The sequence below is a fragment of the Nipponia nippon genome, unplaced genomic scaffold (assembly GCF_047370975.1).
Source record: "Nipponia nippon isolate SJK-2023a ecotype South Korea unplaced genomic scaffold, ASM4737097v1 scaffold_4, whole genome shotgun sequence".
NCBI lineage: Eukaryota > Metazoa > Chordata > Aves > Pelecaniformes > Threskiornithidae > Nipponia > Nipponia nippon.
This window is the reverse complement of record NW_028262358.1, coordinates 19,809,550-19,831,010: the sequence shown is the minus strand read 5'-3', so window position 1 is coordinate 19,831,010 and position 21,461 is coordinate 19,809,550. Positions and strand designations below refer to the sequence as shown.

General features: G+C 39.1%; 1 protein-coding gene across 16 annotated transcripts in view; it reads right to left on the bottom strand.

Moving 5' to 3' along the window:
- TMEM63A (transmembrane protein 63A) overlaps positions 1–20,249 on the bottom strand; it is a 65,078-nt gene extending 44,829 nt beyond the window's left edge. For 13 of the 16 annotated variants that reach the window (XR_015708945.1, XR_015708948.1, XR_015708950.1 and 10 more), the window contains exons 1-15: positions 20,075–20,248; positions 18,878–19,008; positions 17,759–17,955; positions 15,436–15,515; positions 13,832–13,895; positions 12,358–12,395; positions 11,037–11,179; positions 8,452–8,503; positions 6,995–7,103; positions 6,527–6,597; positions 5,980–6,060; positions 5,252–5,375; positions 4,757–4,890; positions 2,230–2,367; positions 388–541 (exon numbers count right to left, since the gene is read on the bottom strand). Coding sequence is in view for 1 of the 16 variants with exons in the window: in XM_087777320.1 (XP_087633446.1) it covers positions 388–541; positions 2,230–2,367; positions 4,757–4,890; positions 5,252–5,375; positions 5,980–6,060; positions 6,527–6,597; positions 6,995–7,103; positions 8,452–8,503; positions 11,037–11,179; positions 12,358–12,395; positions 13,832–13,895; positions 15,436–15,515; positions 17,759–17,944 (1,374 nt within the window). In the remaining 15 variants the exon portion in view is untranslated. Of the gene's footprint in view, positions 1–387; positions 542–2,229; positions 2,368–4,756; positions 4,891–5,251; positions 5,376–5,979; positions 6,061–6,526; positions 6,598–6,994; positions 7,104–8,451; positions 8,504–11,036; positions 11,180–12,357; positions 12,396–13,831; positions 13,896–15,435; positions 15,516–17,758; positions 17,956–18,877; positions 19,009–20,074 lie in introns of all 16 variants that reach the window. The other 3 variants (XR_015708956.1, XR_015708957.1, XR_015708947.1) reach the window with 2 other exon arrangements.
- Positions 20,250–21,461: the final 1,212 nt, after the last annotated feature.

Below are 21,461 nucleotides of genomic sequence, written 5' to 3'. Positions count from 1 at the left end.
AGTTTAAAAATCTGATTTACCCCCTTCTCATCATAAAAATGAAAATACAAGTTGGATTTGAAATTCCATTTTTGGTAAAGGTTTTTGATGACAAAATTTAGAATTATGTAAATTTGGAATGCAAATTTTTACTACAAACAAATAAGACACTTATAATAATATAGAGTTTCAGATGAAATTACTTCAGCCTACTATCAAGGAACAAAAGAGGACTAAAGACCTGATTCTGGATGTATGCTTTTTAATCAGCGGTTACGTAAAACAATCCTGAGAATTTCAACTGAATTTAGCTTACAGACATTGTTTCATTGTCTTACTATACACCTATCAGTTTATCAACATTTCTGTCAGATACACAGCTATATCCAAACATATGGTGATACTCACATTAAGGTAGTGAATAGGTTTAGTGACATTGAACTTGTCCATGGTCGAGATGATTATGGAAGGAGTAGTAAGAAAAAACAGCACGATAAAAAGAAGCAAGTTAATGCAAGCCCATCTAAACCACCACTTCAGTCCATGCACTGAAAGATTTTTCCTGGGATGAAAAAAAAAATAAAAAGGACATAAAACAAGCAGTAAGCATTTGCTGTTAAAAAAAAATATACTATCTGTCAAGTAACAGGTGGCACTGCTTTTTCTAAATTGAGCTTTCATAGTCTCAAACTTACATAACAAAGCACTACACAAGTTCCAGTTGCTATTAGAAATAAAGAAAACTGTCCAGCCTTTCTTAAATGATAACATAAATTGCGCTTGCAGAAGAACATATTTAGTCTTTCATAACACAAACACAATGTCTAATGTAGTTAAGGTTTGGGGTGAAATGTTTCCACTGTTTAATAATATGGAAGTACTAAACAAAGATAGAACAAGAAGAGACAAAGATAGAAGAAGATACAGAGAATTTCTGCAAGAAGGACAGCTATCAGAGGCAGGATCTACCAAGAAACTGCAATTTGAAAAAAAAAAAAAAAATTTTTTTAAAAACCTTGCATCCCTTCCTGCCATACTAAACCAGCAACCATAGGTCTTAAACAGGTAAAGTTCTTAAATGTCATCTGAAATGGTTCCAAAAGGACTGGAACGATTTGAACCCCAGACAAAGCCAAGTATTTAGAACAGACAAAACAGGGATACGGAGGCTCAGTATCATCCTCAATTATGACAATACCCTTTGTGAGCCTAGGTAAGTAACTTGGTAAATCCCTCTGCCTCCTTTTCTTCAAGAGGGAAGGGAGAAAAAGAAGAGGAGAAAACCCCAAAACCCAACAAAACCCCACCACGACAGAGGGGAAGATGGTGGGATTTTGTAGTTCTGTAGTTGAGAAAACCTCTCAATTATTAGAAATAGATGGTACAGTCACCTTAAAAGTAATTTTCTATTACAATCATTAGGAAAAAAGTGTACTTTTTTTTTTAAAAAAAAAAAGGTCCATAAAGGTGAAATACAGTAACTTGTGCATGTTTGTGTCTCACTTGCAGTTTTGGTTTGGGCAATGGAAATGACACAACAAAGTTACTGTTATATGAACAAGGGATTATATTGACCCAACTCCAAGTTATTTGCAAAGCAATTGGAAAATGTTTAGTCATTTTTAGCCTACAAGCATGACAGAAGGCAGCACAGAAACAGTTCAATTTAAAAAGCATTTATCTGTTTTCTGACACTCTCCTGTAAGCAGCAGGTAAAGTCTAGGAAATTTACTGAGTCAATAAAAAGACGTTAGAAGACAGACCATAGTTCACAGAGTGATGAAGTTATACTCGTCATGTGGCAACTCAAAAAAAAAAAAAAATACACATACTTGGAGAATACTCAGCACTAACACCAAATTGCTCTCCTCAGATCTCAACAGTAGATATGCATTAACCTCAAAAAATGGAAACACTGAGACACAGAAAGTAATAAGGTTTTTGGGGGTTTTTTTTGTGTTTTTTGTTTTGTTTTGTTGGTGTTTTGGGTTTTTTTGTTTGTTTTTTTAGTTAACAGGAACTGCAGGTTCCAGAACTTTGGGGTAGCAAAACTCTAGTCAGCCTCTGAGAGGCCTCCCCAAGATCAATGAAGAACACCAGTAATGGAAATAAAGATGCAGATCAGCCACATCCAAATGCTACATTAAGTCTTAGATTAGGGTTAAAGAAAAATGCACTCAGCTCCCTTCTCCTGTCCCCATTCTAAACCAACATTATCATAAATAAATGAATGTAAGACAGGAATCTTACCAACAAATATTCTCAGGATAAGGAGCATATGTAACCTCCCAGTTTGATACACACAGCTCCTTGCTGTAGGACGATGGCTGGGGTTCTCCTTTGCACTTAATACTCTGACATTTGCAGGCATTGAAGTCCTTAAGGATACTGTGAGGAAGAAAAAGAGGAGGAAGATTTTTTCCAAATTATTACACCTGAAAATGCTGTGTATGTAATGAGAAAGACTGGGAATAGCCGTAAAGTTTTTTTGCTTTTAATAATCAGAGATCAAGAGAGTACTTAGACAATAATGTAACATTATATTATGCATGCAATGACCATCATATAACCAGTTACTACCACGGGTCTTTGAGATCTGACAAAGTTGGAAACAAAAAGCAGTCTTGGTTTGAACTGTTCAGTGCTTCTACCAACAGGAACAACAGCAGTGACTCGTATTTAAAAAAAAAAAAACAATAAAAATAAATCAAAGCCTGAGAGCATTGGAAAAAATAAAAATAAAGACAGCCAGTTCCCCAAACAGCTTTTTACATAATTACAGCTGTTTTCAAATCAAAACAGACTAAAGGATTAGTCTGCACTCTCATTTCTTTACACTAATATCAAAACTAGCCAAATTTTGCCTTGAGTATCAACTCTCAGAGAATTTTTTATCATGCTAGTATTCTCACAATTCAAAAATATTACCCTCTTTCACCCATTCCCAAAATAATCACAATACTTAATTTTATCTTCTAATATTATAAGTTGATTGGCAATCAATGTATTTAAACAAAATTTAAACATGTGCAGAAAAAACGCTTTCAAAGATTTCTCAAAACACAGCAATAGAAGTGCTAAGCATATATTCAGAGACAGTACAACTGTGTGTGCATTACTGTGTAAAACAAGTTCCACTCCAGATAAGCTCTATTACACTAGCCTGGAAACAGTATATATTATATTTGGACAGGTAGATTCTAAAATTCCTGAACGTGCTTGTTTCTCAGTTGTGCTCTTATCATAAAGAAAAAAAGAACCACACACACAAACACCAAACAAAACAAACAAAAATAACCCCCAAATCCCAGATCTTTACCTTACCAGAATTCAAGTAGTGTTGTCAAATTGCCAGCATCTTGCAGCAGCAAGTATTTAAGAAAGTTAATTATACTTTGACATTTTATTTGTCAAAATACATACAGAGCACGCTTTAGCACTACCAGCCATACTACTGAGCACCATCATTAACCAAGCTTCTGCAACCAGCTTCCTGTTTCTCCCATCCTATTTCAGTGCTCTGTGGAGCAGAGCCTACTAAGGGCACCAAATAACTTTCTAATTTGATGGTAGCCTCAGCTTCACATGTAATCTAATCTGATTTTACAGAGAACGGAGCTCACTGCATCAGTTCCAAGCCAAACAAACTAAAGCCTTTTCAGTCCTTGATATTTCAACTCAGAGATGCCTGCAGGCCAACTCAGAACACATGCCCAAGGAGAGACTATCCCATCAAAATTGTATACGGCAAATCAGCAGCTAAAGAGAGACTATCCCATCAAAATTGTATACGGCAAATCAGCAGCTAAAGAAGGAACTTCCGTGCTTATTTCTTCTTTCAGTTTCACATCTTAAAATGTTATTTCATGCTCTAGATTCTCTAAATATCGTGTGCAACATTACAAAATTAGGAGGGGGGCAGATTTCACCACACATTGCTATTCAGTTAAAGAGCAGCAAGGATAACTTTCTCCAGCATCTCAAAATTCTTGCAAGGAATTCTATACTCTGGACTTCCTTGGAAAAAAAAGCTTGAAAGACTGGCTCTCTACCATGACTTGAAGGTCAAAAGAATGCAGACAATTTAAATGAGAGAGGCTACGAAGAATAAAAAAAGCACGATATGTGATTTTTGTAATACAAATATTATTCTGCTTCCCTTTACTCACTTTGTGTTAGTAACAGATGCTCACAAAGTGCCAACAGAAAACGAGAGGCTACATGCATTTTCTCTACGAATGACTGAGTAAAAGGCGCTGAACAACTTCTGATATTAAGCCTACACATATATCTATAATAAGAGGTAAGAGAAATACATAATGTGTATCTACCACCTGTGGCCAGGTCAGTCACTGACTCTACTTTGCTGAGATGACCAACTAGCAGTGTAATTTGCACCCACTGTGATAGTTTGGTAATTGGACCATTTGCACAGTAGAAAATGGAGAAAACAGTAACTCGTATTAAAGAGCCAATTAGTCGGGCCTACTACCAGCCTACACTGACGGACTGGATCCCACATAGAAGAGAAAGACTCCTTATCCTAATAAATATCCAGAGCCATTTAGTCCCTTAGATATTTTCTTCACTCGAAGCAGAGAAGCTAAATGCACACTTAGGGGAAAACTTACCGGAAAGTAGAGCAGACCAAATCCACAGGATGATGAAGCAGAAGAAAGGAAGAAGAACCAACATAAGCAAACAAGCAACACAAAGAGGAGATCAGGTGCACTATTATAGTCAAAAGAGAACGAACAAGACAGCTGACAAAACTTACTAGGTTGCCATGGATTTCTCTTGAAATGTTACAAAAGCCATTCCCAGTGGGTTATTATGAACAGCTTGTTCCTCTTTTGAATATTCTTCCATCAGTTCATTTTTAACTTTGGTATAATAATCTACAGCATCCTCCTGTTAGGAAATTGATGACTGTTACATCCAAGTACCAGATGGCTAATATCTTCATTAAAATAAAGCTTACACAAACCATAGTCTCTCTTCTCATACTACTTCCACAAATTACAAATCACACCATAATGCAAAGATGAACAAACAGGAAGTTTTTCTTGTACTTCAATTTTTGCAGTAAGATTACATTTCAAAAGTTTTGGGGAATTCCTTTTCTGTGCAGTGCAAGAACATGAAGGATGAGCTATGTGCAATAAATGAACAGACAATTTTCTGAAGCTCAACAAGATGTCACACAAAAAACTATTCTCTACTCTTCTAACAGTCTACCTAGCCATAACTAAAAATGAACACAATCTCTTACCCTTTCACATCCTCTCATTTCACAACAGCAGAATTGCCCACATGGCTTAGGGTTGATTTGGACCCGCTTGCCATACTTCTGATGCAGGTGTTCATAGTAAGTCAGGCTTTTTTCTGCCTGTTTTCTGGACAGAAAAATACATCCATAACATTTTGCAAGAAAACAGTATCAACATCAAGCTTAAGAAGAATAAAATCCCCAAGAGAAAAGGTTATGTCAAGGACTGATAACAAATTAATCAGTCACCAAAGATATTCATATACTTTATTTTGGCTACTTAGTATAATTTACTTTCAAGTCTGTAATAGCATTATACAGCCTACACTTGTAGTGAGATTCCAGGAAAAAAACCCAGAAGATAACACTTTTTTCTCCTGAGACCACCACCTCCGGCCAAAGAAGCAGGGTCCCAGAGTTATTAATTCAATAGTTGGGTTTTCCACTTTGCGCTGCCTGACAATAATTAAACACGTTCATGCATACATACGTAATCAGCAAGTCAAAGCTTATCTTATGTAACGCAAACATATCGCATCTACAAGAAACGGGCTGAACCCCACAACTCACATTAAAACACATCGAATCTAACTGAAGTCCAGACCAGAACTTTAAAAGCAGAATTCATGTCTAATATGTGCAAGCTTAGTACTCCTGGTATATGTTGATTAAGGACTGGCAAAGCATTCATAAAATCATGCTAAACTTGGGTAGATTACAAAAACAAGTACCTTTTTTTGAAGAGATGAATAAGCTTGGCTACATCATAACACAGCTGGACCTCCAGCACAGTGCAGGTTGGGTAGGCAGCACTGAAAAGGAAGCAGTAGATGAGAACAATAAGAACAGAAAGTAAAATGAAGAGACTGTTTCAAAGAGCATCACTGATGTCTAACTGACATCTTGATCACTCGTTTCATTTCTGAATGAGGTATCATAGAGTGGAGACTTCCAGAGAGACAGTTGCTGAGAGTTACTTTAATATGAGATGTGCAGCATTATTCCCAAGTAAAGGCCATGTGGGAGCGTGAATGGAAAGTGTGGATACACAGCCACTTTCTTAGACTCTAATTTTAAGATCAGCTAACTAACTTTATTGAAATATAATCTTTTCTCAATTCTATCTAAGGAATAAGATATGCTTTTAGAAGACAGATACTATAATATGAATTTTAAACAGTGCAAAAGTCAAAAACCATTTCTGCTTGGGCAGGTAAAACTAGTAGGAAAATTTTAAATCTGCTGTTCCTAATGATACTACTCAAGCACGGAACTTACGTGAAATGGCCTTGTATTGTCTCTTCTTTTGCATTTTTTGGAAGACCAGTTATAAACAACGTGCACTTAACCTGCAAGAGAAAATGCAACTCCAATTTTGAGAAACCACATCACAAAAGAGAAAACAAGAATATAAGAAAGGCGGTGACACAGCACAAGTAGCTGTGTTGTAGAGGGGAAAAAAGGTAGGAAATTTTGATTTTGATGGGACCTGCATCTATTCAAGACAGGACCATGTTCACCTTTTACATTGGTAACAGGTTACACCAAAATTTCACAAGTCCCTCCCCAACCCCCTTCTCTCCATCCATTTTCACAATTCACTCAGTGAAGCTTTGCTTTCGGTGAATGCCTTCACACTTATGTCACGTTCTAGCAAGCAGGAGGCATCTTAGCAATTTGCTTTTTTAGCATTATCCATACAGCATGTTTGCAAGTGGTATTTTTCACCCCAATACAGAAACTTACTATGTTTTCTTCTTTATATGTGACATACTTCATGTGATGTCTCATGAAGCCAACAGTCAGAATCAGGTAAACAACAGCAAAAACCGTGTGCAGCCAAAGAAGATTATTACTGTTGGGCAAAATGTTATGAATATGAGAAAGAGGAAGAACTAATTGTCCAACTGATACAAGTAGCCATCAAAATGCTAAGCAGATCAGAACCTCTCACTGAACAGAAAAACAAGAAAAAAAAAAAGGTAGTTTCTGGTAGTCAGTCACGCCTATGCGGATGCCTTGGACAGCCATTAGGGTTACTTGCTTATCATAAAATTCTGTGGGTAACAGACCTACAAAGAAAACAGATATTCTATGACATGGATATTTTTAGGCAGCATTTGGCTTGTGCCTTCTCGTTCAGATGACCCATAGCACACACCACACTATTTGCCAAAGTGTCTTTTATTGGCTTTATTAGTTACTGTGCTGAGTGCATAACTGAACTCTCCTTGAACACAATCCTTACTCAAATTGAAAACAGCCTAATCCAGGGAGTAAATTCTACTTCTCTGATAGCTCCTGCCTCAAAGCTTACAGAAGTTCTGTTCTGTGAACAGTTCTTCAGTTTTGCGAAGAGCATTAGTAATTACAATTAACCTAAAATACAGGAACCTATTTTACAGATAAAAAACCCCAACCAAACAAAAAAATCCCCACTAGTTAGAATCATAGAATCATTAAGGTTGGAGAGGACCTCTGAAATTATCGAGTCCAACCATTAACCTAACTGCCTGGTCCAGCTCTAAACCATGTCCCTAAGCACCACATCCACACGGTTTTTGAATACTTCCAGAGACTGTGATTGCAGTCCTAGTTAATAGGATTCATAACGTGGTTAAAAAAAAAAAAAACCTCAACAAAAAACCAAACAAAGTGCATTGGCAGAAACTCTATTGGACATAGTAGCATGGATAGATGTGGACTGATCGAGTAATAAAAGAGAAAAACTGTACAGCTTTGTATCTCAACTATTTTACAGACTGTTTTTAAAACACATAGAAGTAATTTTAATCGTGATCTCGGATGGGAGAGATATGCACACACATAAATCTGATGCAAGAGAATTTAAATCATCCGAGTTACACATTCTAGTAAAGCTCTCCGCTATATTTTCCTTCTGAAGTATGGTTTCTTTTAATGTGGAAATTTCTGAAAGTAATATTGCTAGATGTGCAGTCATTAGCCAAGAGAAACATGTGGTGTAAGAAGTAAGAGCTGAGAGAGTAGAAGCCAAGACTCCAGATTTCTTATCAGCACTGTAACTGCATAGCCTGAAGTAGAATGTATCCCAGTTTCAGTTGATGAAGCGTGAATAAGTAATTCCTACCCCATAAGCCATGCTGCAAGTATCAATTCATGTGTTTAGAGACTACATTAGGAAACAGCCATAAGCATAAAACTACCCTGCAAGATTTACTTACCCAGTTTGTAAGTTTACTATAGTTGTTCTTCCAAAACTATAGGGATCTTTATCTAAGAAGAACAAAAACAAGTAGCATAATTAACTGGTGCAACATTCCCATGCAAACTATCAGAAAGTCAGCTTTTATTCTATTTTTTTTTAAATGTCGATATACTTCCTTTTAATGCTGAGCATGTTCATTGTTAAAAAAGATTTAGAATCATAATAAAATGCAATACAGTGTAAACCAGCATTGAAAGTTGGAAAAAAACCCCCAGGATTATATCACATTCAACCCATCAAGAGAAAAATTATTTTTAAAATCTGAATACTAGATCTTTGCAGCAGTTCCCTTTCTCCCTCCAATCTCCCTTCGCATCCATTAACAACATTGTTTAGAGATTTGAACATATTTCCTTCACATTTTTATTCTATCTTCACTGATTTCTTATCTCACTTTTTTAAACTGCATTAATTCAGTGTTGACAAAACAGTACTGATAACCTTACTAAGGTCAAAAATGAGAAAGTTTATATGACATTCTTTCTCTGTTGAGTATTTTTTAAAAAATGATCATGCAAGTAAGTGAAAATTCAATACATATTCACAAAGGAAAAAGAGCTAAATGTATCTGGAAAGCTAAACAACCTTCTAGCACAGACTGTTAAACCACATTGCAAGTTAAGTCATTGCAACAGAAAGAACTGCAAATGCACAAAATCAACATATGGTGGAAGGGGAGGAAGAAGGGGAGAGACACTAAAACTTCATATTTGGTTTTAAGCTGTATTTCCTAGCATCATGAAAATTAATGCAGGAAAACAGAAGCTGTATTCTCCTGCTTTAGAAGGCCAACCATACTCTGCCATTTGAATTAACAGAGAGCATCTATTGGGATCCAAGATACTACAACTTTTATCAAATTGTAGTTAGAGAAGGACAGTGCACATAAATTGATGTGTATAACAAAATCCATTTTGGTATAAATATGCAGGTAGTAAGTAGACCAAAAGAGGGAACTACATTCTATAAGTTCTTTGAAGGCATCAGCATCTCTCTACTTTATGAAGGAGGTAAGGACAGCAACTAGGGCACCCATGGTGCTGGATTTGATTCTGTAAAACTAAGGATGCTGGCTGAGAACACAGAGATGGAAAGCAAGGAAGGAGAAGCAACTGTGAAATGATAAAGGGTCCTTTGAAAGAATAAAAAAAGAAATGCAAAGAAAAAAAGAACAGCAATGGTCTTTAAGAAAGCAGATGTTAATATAAACAGAGAATTGCTAAGAGCGAGCTCATAAAAGGGAAGTCATAGATGGCAGTTCCCCAAAGAAACAATACTAAAGGCACAGGTACGACATATCCCATTACAGACGAGGGCTAAGCCACAAGGCTCTTTAAAACACAGGTAGGAGTAAGCTGAAAACAAAAACTAGGCTACATTATTAAGGACAATAGAATAGAATAAATTCTAGGGACAAAGATCAGCAAGGTCAGTACACAAAGTAAGATGCAGTTGTTGTGGTATAAGAACAAACAAAACAAAACACAAGCAAGCACTCTGCTTGAGAGCTCCTGGGAAAGCAAAATTAATTATTGGGGTTTTTTTGCATCACTATTCACCAAGATGATCAACAGTGAACAACTCTGTAAACATGATCTTGACAAGACTGATACAAAGTCAGGTATAAAATGGGCTTATAAGGACTCATTATCAAAAACTGAAGAATGTTTAAACAGGATGTAACAGAGTTCTGTCCGCCAGTATTCTTTTAGCAACCTGCATGGCAGAATAGAGGACATACTTACTGTGTTTGCTGAGCGTGAGTTAATAATGGAAAGAGGTAGGTATCACACTGGCAGACATAAACAGGACTAGACTGCAAGAAACATGAAATAATTCTTTGTCTAGTCAGCACTGACAAAGTCTCAGTGAGAAGATTTGTCCAGTTTTGAGCCGCAAACCAAGACAGAAGAGAACAATGGGACACAGTCTAGCTAGATTAAAAAGTTCAGAGGATGGCTGATGATTTTATGATCAGCCAAATGGAAAATATTTCCCATTAATGACCGAATTAACAGGTCTGCTTTATCAAAAAGAGGAAAAAGCATAGATGAATGATAATCCTCAAGCAGCTAAAAGGATCTTGCAAAGAGGAAAAGAATAATCTGTTTTCCACAGTGATCTTAAATTGCAGCAAAAGAGATTCAGACTGGACACTAGAAAAAGATTTCTCAACTGTGAAGACAGTTTCCATTGGCAATCACCACCAATAAAATCATAAAGAGTGCCTAGATAAACACCAGTTAAGAGGGCATAGGTCAAGTTAATCCTGCCTTGAGCCTTCTAGGTTTAGCCGTCTATGCTGGCATGTGGTCCGCCACCTTGTTTCCGACAACAGTTTTTGCCAGGTGTTTAAAGAACCCTCTACTCATACAGATTTCACACAAAATGACACAGGCATCAGATTGAGGATGGGGGGGGAAAAACTAGGAAAACCAAAAAACACCTTACAAAATTTACCAAAATAAAAAAAAAAATCCTAAAAGCTTTTGCAATGATGTAAAACACAAAATTCTTCTCAGAATACAAAAAAATTCTTACCAAGTAGATCACCCGATAGGTTGACAGGCAATATGACACACACAGACAAAATGCTGACAGCAATCAACAAACAGATGATGTGACGCTGGAAGGCAAGGTAATGTATGGCATCTTCACCACATCTCTCATGAATCTCATCATCGCTGCATCATAGAGAGAAAAGCACACGGTCAGTCTACTTAATATCCTGGGGTTTTTGGGGGGTGGTTTTTGAACATACGCTAATTTCTCAGTCTACCCAATGACACCTCCATCAATCCCTATCTGTTTGCAACAGGACTGTGTTCTTTCATGCATAAATTTAAGCTCCAAAAGTGTCTTTTTCTTGAGCAGTATCAACACACAAAAATTAACGTGAAGGAATTTAAGACAGAAACAAGTAATCTGAAAAGCAAATATAAATCCAAGTTCTTTTTTATCACCCCAAAATAGGACAAAGTCATTTGCTGTGACCTCCTGCTTTATGACAGTCACAAGGCGTTAAGCCTAGCTCTCAAACTTTAAGATCACACTGTGACAGTGTTCACTCATCTCCATAAAGGCTCCCCATGAGGAAAATGACAACAGAATCACCTTACTTTTATGACATCCAATTAACAGAAGATATTAATAGGCTTTGGAATGAACTTTCATCATCTATCCATTGTCAGCAGGACAGATCATTAAAATAGGAGTTCTTGGAAAAGGAAGAAACCAAGCTAGCAAAAATAGAGAAAGATAAGCTCAATCCCCACCCCTTTCTTGTTTCAATGTACCCAAGCTAGAAATTGATTTTTAAAAATCATGATTTACTGAGCCCCAAAAGGTACAAAGAACGAACATCACACGTCTAATGCTCAGTTTCTGGGAAACAGCAGGATGGGCTTTTCCTAATTAGTCAATCCCAGCCCCTATTAAACCACCAGTTCTCCACAGAAATCCTTACAGGGAAACCCTGTTTCCTGCCCAGGGCCCTACTGGCTTCAAACAGGGGAACACCCACACAGTACTCTTTGAAGCGTAAAAGCTGAGAGCCTAGTTATTAGCTCAGAATCCATGTAAATGCCATGGATTCGCTTAGGTTCACACACTGTCCCATGATCAGGAAGTCCCTGGGCTACCCGCAGAAGGATGATTGTTTCCTGAAGAAGTATTCCCATAAGCTGACCTTGTTTTCATATTTTTTCCATCCCACCAGAGGCACCTGTATCACTATTTGTATTTAATTCTATCTACTTAGGGAAAACAAACGCACGCACACATTTTTGAATGCTAACCCCCTTTTTTAATTAAAAAAGGGCAAAGCAAACCACAGCTCACTATTTCTGTTTCATATACTTACTGCATCCGAAAAGCAGCTGTCATCCAAGAGCAAAACCCCTAAAAATAAAGAAGGAAGTTTTTAGGAGCTAACATACAAAAAATATAGTCTCTAATCCGTACAATTAAGAGAAGTGTTTCTATTAAACCAATCTCTTAGCTAAAAAACTGGCAGTTTGTTGCTCGGAAATCATCATTTAGAAACATACAGAAAAACACCTCATACTCTATATACGTTTTACAAGGTACTTCATATGTCTGTCTTCAGAGGGTATTTAAGGGGTTTTTTTATTACTTGCACGTTTATTGCTTGGGCTTCTTAAATTTACACAAGTGTGTCCAAATCCCATCTCCAATGAACAGAAGACAAGATTGAGGCTTCTAAGGAATTTTTTTTAAAGGATTGTTTTAGAGCAGAAAAGGTGATTATTTTTTCCAAAACCATTTCCAGAGACTCTCCAATTTCAAGGATAAGTTCCATGAGAGTCTAATACAAGTTAATCAGTTAAACGGTAGTTAGAAACAATGCTGTGATTACATTAACAGAAAGGCTTCTTGTATAGGTTTACAAATCCTCCTATGTAACTGTACAGCAGAGATCACACCTCACTGAATGTTCCACTATGGCTCAAAAAAAAAAAATCTTGTCTCTCAAAAGGCCTCTTCTTTCAAGTGAATAGTATCGAGCTAGAGAGACACATTTTTATTCAACAGTTTCAATGATAAAGTTGCTTTAGGGTTTTAAAAAAGATGAAGAAAACTACACAAATAGAGCAATCCTGATCAAACACCAGTATGCTTTTGATGCTCACACAATTATTTAGTTGCAAAGCTAGATATTAAGTTGATACATATATAAAATGTTAAAATGTAGGCTGCTACCATTGGACAACTCTCACATGGTTCATTCTGAAGCTGCAAGACAAAGTGAGAGAGATGTGTGAATTCAAAGACTCCAGAGAGACCCTGGATAGAACCAATTAAAAATTTGGCCAAAAAATTATCTTCCACTCCAAACCAGTTTTAATATTAAGAGCACATGACATTATTACTAGCCTCACACTGGCATCCAGTTTTCTCATCTTCATGAGGAAGACAACGTACTATAAAGACCAACTAGGTATTATTTGCAATGTGAACATAATGTAACTTTTTGAACTGTTACTTTAGCACAAACTATTTAGTAGTTTTTTTTCTTCTCCGCTTCCCCTTTGAAACTCTAACATATAGTCCCCCTCCTGATTAAAAAAATAGTCACTTAAAACAACGACACAAGATACTGGTTTGTGATATGGCAATAGTTTGTCAGGAAATGGAGAGAGATTATGTGTGATTCTATAAAAACACAATGCATTACTAATTTTTGCATATAGGTGGTCTTCCAGTTTAATGACTGGTTCATTGGGCTAGGTGGGATGGCAAATTACAACAGATTGCATTAAATAGTTTACATTAAAAAAAAAAAAAAAAAAATCAAAAAACTCTAGAATACTTACCCTATCATACTCAAGATCTTCAGGTAGTGATGAAGATGTTGACAATCGGTTGTATCTTGATTCACTAAAATACATTAAGTGATGCTTTTAACTATCTTTAATAACAGATGATAGAATTCCACAGAATTATTTCAACTTTAATTATTCTGAAGTAACTAAGGGAAGTAGTAAAAAAAAACACTTTTTCACTTATGAAAGCTGTGGTTTTCATCTTGTAGCATAGCTTAATTACAGAAACTTCTGCCCTGTCTCATGTTGAAAAGGGAGGACATGTGAACTCCTGACGTGAGAGCATTTAACTGAACTAGAAAGAAAACAATGTTTTATTGTGATATTAAACCACAGTGACATAAAAGAATGCAACACAGGTTTGGAAGCCTAGCGAGGATCAGATTTGCAAGGTAACTTCCTGTTCAGATATTCCTCATTACAAAACATCACCTCTTTTCCCTCCATCTCTTTTCCTTCATCTTACAGCCACTACTCAGAATTTCCCTGTACAATTAAATCCCTTACTTGCAGGGCCACCTCCTCGCACAAATTCAGTCCTGTAGTAAGCTAGAAATATTTAGAGACTCTGTAGCCCTCAAATATAGCAAAGTACCTGTTTTTAGTTTGTTGCTAAAAAGAAATGTTGCAATGGTGATGTGCCCATAATTACAGGACAATGCGTGTTAAAATGGAGCGTATTCATAGGTGTATCTATGATAATTTTGCCCTAGGTGGCTCAGGTCACAGTCCAGCAGGGACAATAACATAGTCTCCTAGGTGTCTGACTGCTCAAGGACCTGTTCGTCCCATGCAGGCCTCTACAGCCCACATGGAAGCCTACACCAGAGCATCTTCATTCTTGCCGCCTGAGCTAGCTGTCTCAGTTATTGCCCATTTATTTTTTTTTTCGCCATCTGCTTTTCACTATTGTACATGGATTATACCTAAAAACCACATTTCGAGTCCTTTCCTTTTGCTTAGTTGTGAATTTACCACAACTTAGTTACACCACTAGTACCAGGAAGAGGCTTGCTGTTAAAGTTTACCCACTTCATAAATAGACAGCTAGCTTTTAAACATCCCATGACATCATCCTGTAGAAATAACATTAAAAAAAAAAAAAGCTCATTTGCAGTGTTATTAAAAATCAGTGAAGAATTTCAGAAACCTGCAACAATACATTTCTATTCGAATTTTAAACCCTTCAGAAACATTAGGGCACAGGCTGCATAGGGAGCTCTGGGAAGATACTGGGCTTGAGCCAAGATAAACAAATAGTTAATATCCTTCTGTCACAAAAACACACTGTAAACATCAACGTGTAGACAAGCAGCCTATTTTCTTACCTCCACTTCCTTAACCCACAACGGTAGAATGAAATTCAGGACAGTGCCAAACACACAACTTTACTACTGCAACCGCAAAGAGTAACTCTGTGAGTGGGACATATTTCACACAAAGCAGCATGAGGACATTTTTAACAAATATGTGCATGTAATTACAAACATATCCAATTGATACAAATGCACTTAATTTAAGCCCTATTTACTGTACCTACTTCCACATTCTGCAAATGGTTTCAACAAATCAGTCCGATTGCGTATCTTTTTTACCTTTCAGCTTCTGACACCAGAGCAACACGGCCATAGTCCCAGAATCTCTTTCTTATAATGGAAAACAGTAATATTAACATCTAGAAAATAAAAACAAAGATCTTTGAATATTTATTTTTCCACTTCATAACAATTATTCTTAGGTGTATAGTAACTGTCAAAAAATGCTGTCCTAGCTCCTAACCAACCGTCATATGTTAACCAATCCAATGGCCGCCGTGCTACAAACCAACCTGTCTGGGACCAAAGGACCAGAACACCTCCCTTCCTATTCTGATTTATAAAGGAGGAGAACTGCATGCAAAAGTACTTCTGAACTGCAAGTGTATAAAGGTTTGTGACAGGAAAAGTAGCAAGTAGTACCTTCAGAGGAAGTCAAAGCTTTCATAAATACACCTTTACTATTATTCATTACTTAATGACCAGAACTATGATGGAAGACTTGCAATTTTATTTTGTTTTTAAACAGCGATGTAAACAGGCTGTAGGGGGCTCAATTATTTTCTCAAGCATGAGAATTATTTTTATCCTCAGTAAAAGTAATATTTTATTACAACTCATAAAACCCAGAAACTTATATTTGATCTCTGCAATTTATTTTTTTTATTTCTCCCCTGTATTTTCACTTTTTGAAAGAGGCTAAGAAAACAAGAAAAAAAAAAACAACGCACTATGCATTTCATAGATTTTTTTTTTAAAGAAATAAGTTACTCTGTACAAAGCAACGAAGCAGAAGTAACAAGGCCTGTTTTCTATGCATATGTAGCATACGCCCTCACCTCCTAGCCCCTCCTACATCCCATACCTGTTTGGCTAGAAAGTGGTGCTAGTGATGTAACTTATTTCAATCTATGCAAATACCAACTGGCCAGCCAGGATACACGTCGAGATTATCTATGTGTCAAGATTACACAGCTAATTTCCCTATTTCATAATAAATAAAACCTTCTTATAAGAGCCTTCCTCCCAACAAGGAATATTAATTTAGATCTTCCTCCTTCATCTGGCCATTAAACTTCACGCAAGCAGGAAAGTTCTCTAGACTCTTTGACAACTTTGGTTGAAATTGGCTAACATATTCTATGGTTATTAGGAGGAACTGCCAGACAAAAATGGGAAGACAATGCAACATATAAACCTCACTTTCTTACGAAACCAGCCCAGAAATAATATTCAGAAACCCATCAACTGACAGTTACTAAAGGGATCTGCAGTAAACGTCATGAATGTAAGAATACAGGAGTTGCTAAATAAATTGCAGTACTTGGTACTTGAAGAAGAGAGGAGCCTCCTACATTGCATCTAACTCTCTACCTAATGCTGTTTGAGAGGAGGGTTCAAGAGCAAGGAACTCAAAAGCAGAGACAGTATCTTAAAAATCATCCACAGCTTTAAAAAAAAAAAAAAAGTCCCCCCAAACACTCCAACTAAATCTTATTAAGTGCTGTGCCACCAGTCGCACAGAGCAGTAAATACTATACATCTTCAGAAAACGGTTTTATGGTAGCATGCTGCATACACCAAATCAATAGCAAAGAATGCTACTACATAACTTCTAGGAACTTCCTCTATGTTCTTACAGAACTACCAGCTCAGATCTTACACAGGTAGTTTTAAGTTTCTACACACTGGCTTTCTCTAACTTGGGAACTATGTGATCCCTCATTTTACTATCAGAAACCTCACTTATCAGGCCAATTTCAGATCTACAGCTCTTTTTCTGGTGGCTTAAGACCACCTAGACCAAACTTATGGAAATAACCATAAGTTTTATTGGAGTCTCAGGCCTCCAGATCAGCAACTAATCCTATTCCTTCTTTGGTCAGGACTGAGCTGATCAGTACATTGTTTCCTCAACAGCTTCATGAAATCTAATTAAAAAAATCTGTGAAATGACAGATTTTCCATATTGTATTTCCTTTTGAAAAACAATCAAGTTAGCAATAGTGTTCCCTTCCTGAAAAGGTAGCCAGTACTTAAACCTAGAGTAAGGAAAAAAATGTTCTTGCAGTTAAGACAAAACAGAAATTTGAGCTACCACTACAAAGCCCACCATGACTCCACATACAGACCCTATGATATTGCACTCTCTACATCTACATATCCAACATACAGTGACGCTGTCATCCCACATGTATGTGAACCTTTATCAACACTTGAAAAGTGTTTTGATGTTCCCAGGCTGGCCTTAGCACATTTCTTATCCTGAGGATTCTCAGAAACAAATCCCTACCTGATAAATAAGAGAATTCTGAACAATCTGAACAAACTTCTAAGAACACCACAAGGATTTTTCAATACAAGGAATAGAAACTGGGCTTACAAAAAAGAAGGTTACATCAAGCAGCAGGACAGTTGGGATTCCACCAAAAGTTACTCCTTGGAGCACCGTGCTGCCCTGGGCAGTGCTGTAGCAGTACGTCTCATTTGTTGAGTTGAAAGGTATGCTTCTATTCCAGAAGTAGACTAGATGAGAATGTCCAAAACCCAGAAAAAAGAAAGGGTTCATTTTGTCTTTCCCTTAAAAAAAAAAAAAAAAAAAAAAAAAGTGAAACAACCATGTGAAAATTTATGAGATTTTTGAGATGTATTTATGAGATGTACTAACATTACAAGTACAAAAAGTACAGGAAGATTCAACCAGGAAACTGCTTCGGAAGTGAAGTCATATTTGACAATCTTTCCTTGTAAAATATTTCGCAATAACTGACAGGCTCAGTTAGTAGCAGCGCACAAGCAAGAATTCCAGGCATCTAACCAACCATGTTCTCTACAGACATTCAAGGAAGACTGCAGAAGACTCACACAAAACAAACTTCTCTGTCTTCTAAACTATAACATTAAACTACTTATTCCAGCCTGGATTCTGATTCTAGGAGTAACGTAGGGCATTAGATATTCCAACAACAGCAGTTTGAAGATTTTGCTCCTAGTTGATGACCATGCGTGAACATACCGGCTTGCGAACTTTGTATTCAAATGTCAAGATCTTGAGATTATTAACAAATTCGCCACTAATTCCACAGAAAAGAACTACTACACAAATACACATGCTCCTCTCTGTTCTTGGAACATTGTTTGATTTTCCTTTTTTGATAGGAGAATTCAGCTCAAAGAACAGCACAGTAATTACAGTGTATCATGAACAAGAAAGAACAACGAGTATTTCTAATTTTCTAAGAGAACAGCCATCTATCTCGTTTTAGTCAACGCACCTGCTCAGATAATGTAGTAACATACAAGACTGTATAAGATTTGCCTATTGATACAAAGGTCTTTTTATCAGTGCAGGCGATTGCTCACTTATTTTGGGGCTTTCCACTTCAAACATTTCTTTTCTTGGATCTTATTAACTTGATGGTTCCCACATTCTTGGGACAAAAGCATGCTTCATGCAGATAAATTCTGACTTCTGACTGATAAATTCATAAAGAAAGCATACCCCAAAAACTCTATCCTTTGAAAGCAAATATTGTAGGTCCTCATCACACAGGTCCAGGGACACTACTTTGGGGATGTCATGCCTCTGTAAGAGGACTGCACATGTCTCTGATGACAGCACTATTCTGGATGCTGAAAACAAAACAAAACCAAAACAAGAATAGGAATAACTACAAGTTGTCCTTCTAAACAGCAGAAAAACAGCATGGAGAATACTCCTCTCAAAAAAAGCATTTACTAAATGTTGGACTGTGCAACCCAGCGGGGAAGAAATTTTGTCCTAACTGACATGTTTCATCACAGGAAGAAAAAAAAAAAACAAAACACATAAAATTTGTGCTGTGAAACTGTCCTTGCTTTCTAAGCATTGAAATTTAGTGCTGACAGAAGAGAAAGTGTTTTTGAACATACTTCGGAAACTTTCACCACAGCAACTGCAGAGACGGCGTGCTAAATCCTAAGTAACACACTGGATCTTATCAGACACAGTTTCCAGTTCTTGAAAGCTATTATTTTTAAATAAGCCAGCCGTCAGGAAGATAGAGAGACCGGCAAGACCTCCCAGGGGTGGAGCAGCGACCAAACGGGCCTCCGAGGACCGGCGCTGCGCCACCTCCCCGGGAACGCCAGCGCCGGTGCGGGCTCTGGAAACGAGAATCCGCTTCCCCCGTTCTGCCCGGGCCCCCGACGGTGTCCCCGGCCCTGGCAGGGGCGTGAGGGGGGCTGGCAGGGCCGGTTTCCCCCCGGCGGCACACCGGAAAACCCCAGGGCTCGTAACTCGCCAAGGGAGGCAGCCCCTTTGCTCCGTGCTCGCCTCTGGGCGAGGAGGACGTGGCGGGGGTTCGCCCCCCCTTCACAGGGCTGCCCCGGCCGCCCGCTCCCCGCCCCGAGCCCGCGGGGGGCCGGGGTCCCGCTGCGGCCGCGGACGGGAGAGCGGGGCGGAGGCCCAGAGGAAACAGCTGTTTCCTCAGGAGGGCCGGGCGGAGGGGAGCGGGGGGCGGCCGGCCCCGGCCCCCGCGGGCGGCCCGGTCCCAGCCGGCAGCACAAACCGCGCTCCGGCGGCCGCCCCTCAGGGCTCACCGCAGCCGGACCTGCCCCGAGGCCGCCTCACGCCGCCCCTGCCCGTCCCGTCCCCACGCGGCGCCGCCGACCAGGGCTGCTTGCTGCTGCTGCCAGCGCCGCTCCCGCCCTCCCTTACCTGCACCGGGGCGGCCGCGGCTGCTCCCCTCCCCTCTCGTCCCGTCACCACACGGGGCGCGGCGTGAAGCACCGGCCCGACCCCAGAGTTAGAAGCCACAGCAACAAGTCCCGGGAGCCGCGCATGCGTGCCCGGGCCGAGCCCCGCCGCCGGGCCGGGCCGTGCCGTGGCGAGCCCAGCCGAGCCGTGCCCGGCGGTTGGAGGCCGGGGCGGCGGCCCTCAGTTTCCCGCCTCTTTCCCTCCCGCCCTCACAGGGCAGCGCAGCCCTAAAGGCGGCTGGCTCTCTCCGTGGGGATACCGCTGCCCCTCGCCTCTCTAGCCTTCTTTTCCAGACCCTGAGGTGCTTCCCTCAGGGAAGGGACCCCGTAGTAAAATACCCGGGGGAAAGTCGCTGTCGTTTCTCTTGCCCTGCTGCCCCTTTCCGTCTGCCGCCCATACGAGACGGTGGTCGGGAGATGCGGTCACCCGGGTTTATGCAGCAGAAGCCACTGGGAGCCCTGCTGGGAGCTGGTGTTATTCCCGGTGCGGCCAGCAAGAGCTCCTGCGTGGGAGGCCTGCGTACGCCAGAACGGGCGTTAGAGCGTCCTGAGCCGAGCTTTCCCTTTATGCAATATCGTTGAAGTTACATCTATAATGGTTTACAACAGTTATTTTAGAAGCTCATAGCTTATCTATGAAAATCTTATGCTGGATCCTAAAGACAACCTCTCTGGTGAAGAGCGAAGGATTTCCTAACTACTTGGTGATTTCTCAATTTTAATGTTAGTGTGGACTACAGTTCTCTGGTTTGGAAGAAATCCTTTTGTGCCTCTATGACTCACATTATCCATTAACAGAAAAAAAAGAAAAAAATACAACAGATCCAAACAGAGCTTTTTATAGCATAAAGGGAAGAAGATATCTGAGATTTCAAGAGACATTTCACAATTCCCAATCTGGTAAAGGGGGCAAGCATGCAGGGACAAGTGGAGCAGGCCATACACTGAGATAGGTAACTCTGAAATGAATTAAGTAATAGTAGTAATATGAATGTTCCATGAAATATTTAAAGCCCCTTGTCTCCACGCACCTATAAAGAGAGAAATAGCATTCAAATGTTGTAAATTGGAAAAAACGAGACCTAGAGAGTTTAACTTAATGAGTCTGTGATAGACCTGGGATGAGACTGGTTCCCAGCCATCTACAGGGACGTCCTTTCCTTTACGGGGGCTAATTGCTTCCAGCCAACAGGCCAGAAACGTGGTATGGCAAGGCCCTGCCATCCACCTCTTCTCTACCCTTTACTTCAGTGTTCCCTCGACAGCCATTTGATACCCAGCACTGCCAACCATCGCCATCCTCCTGTGTCTTCATCCTTTGCCCCCGACTGGCTTGATTGACCTCAATG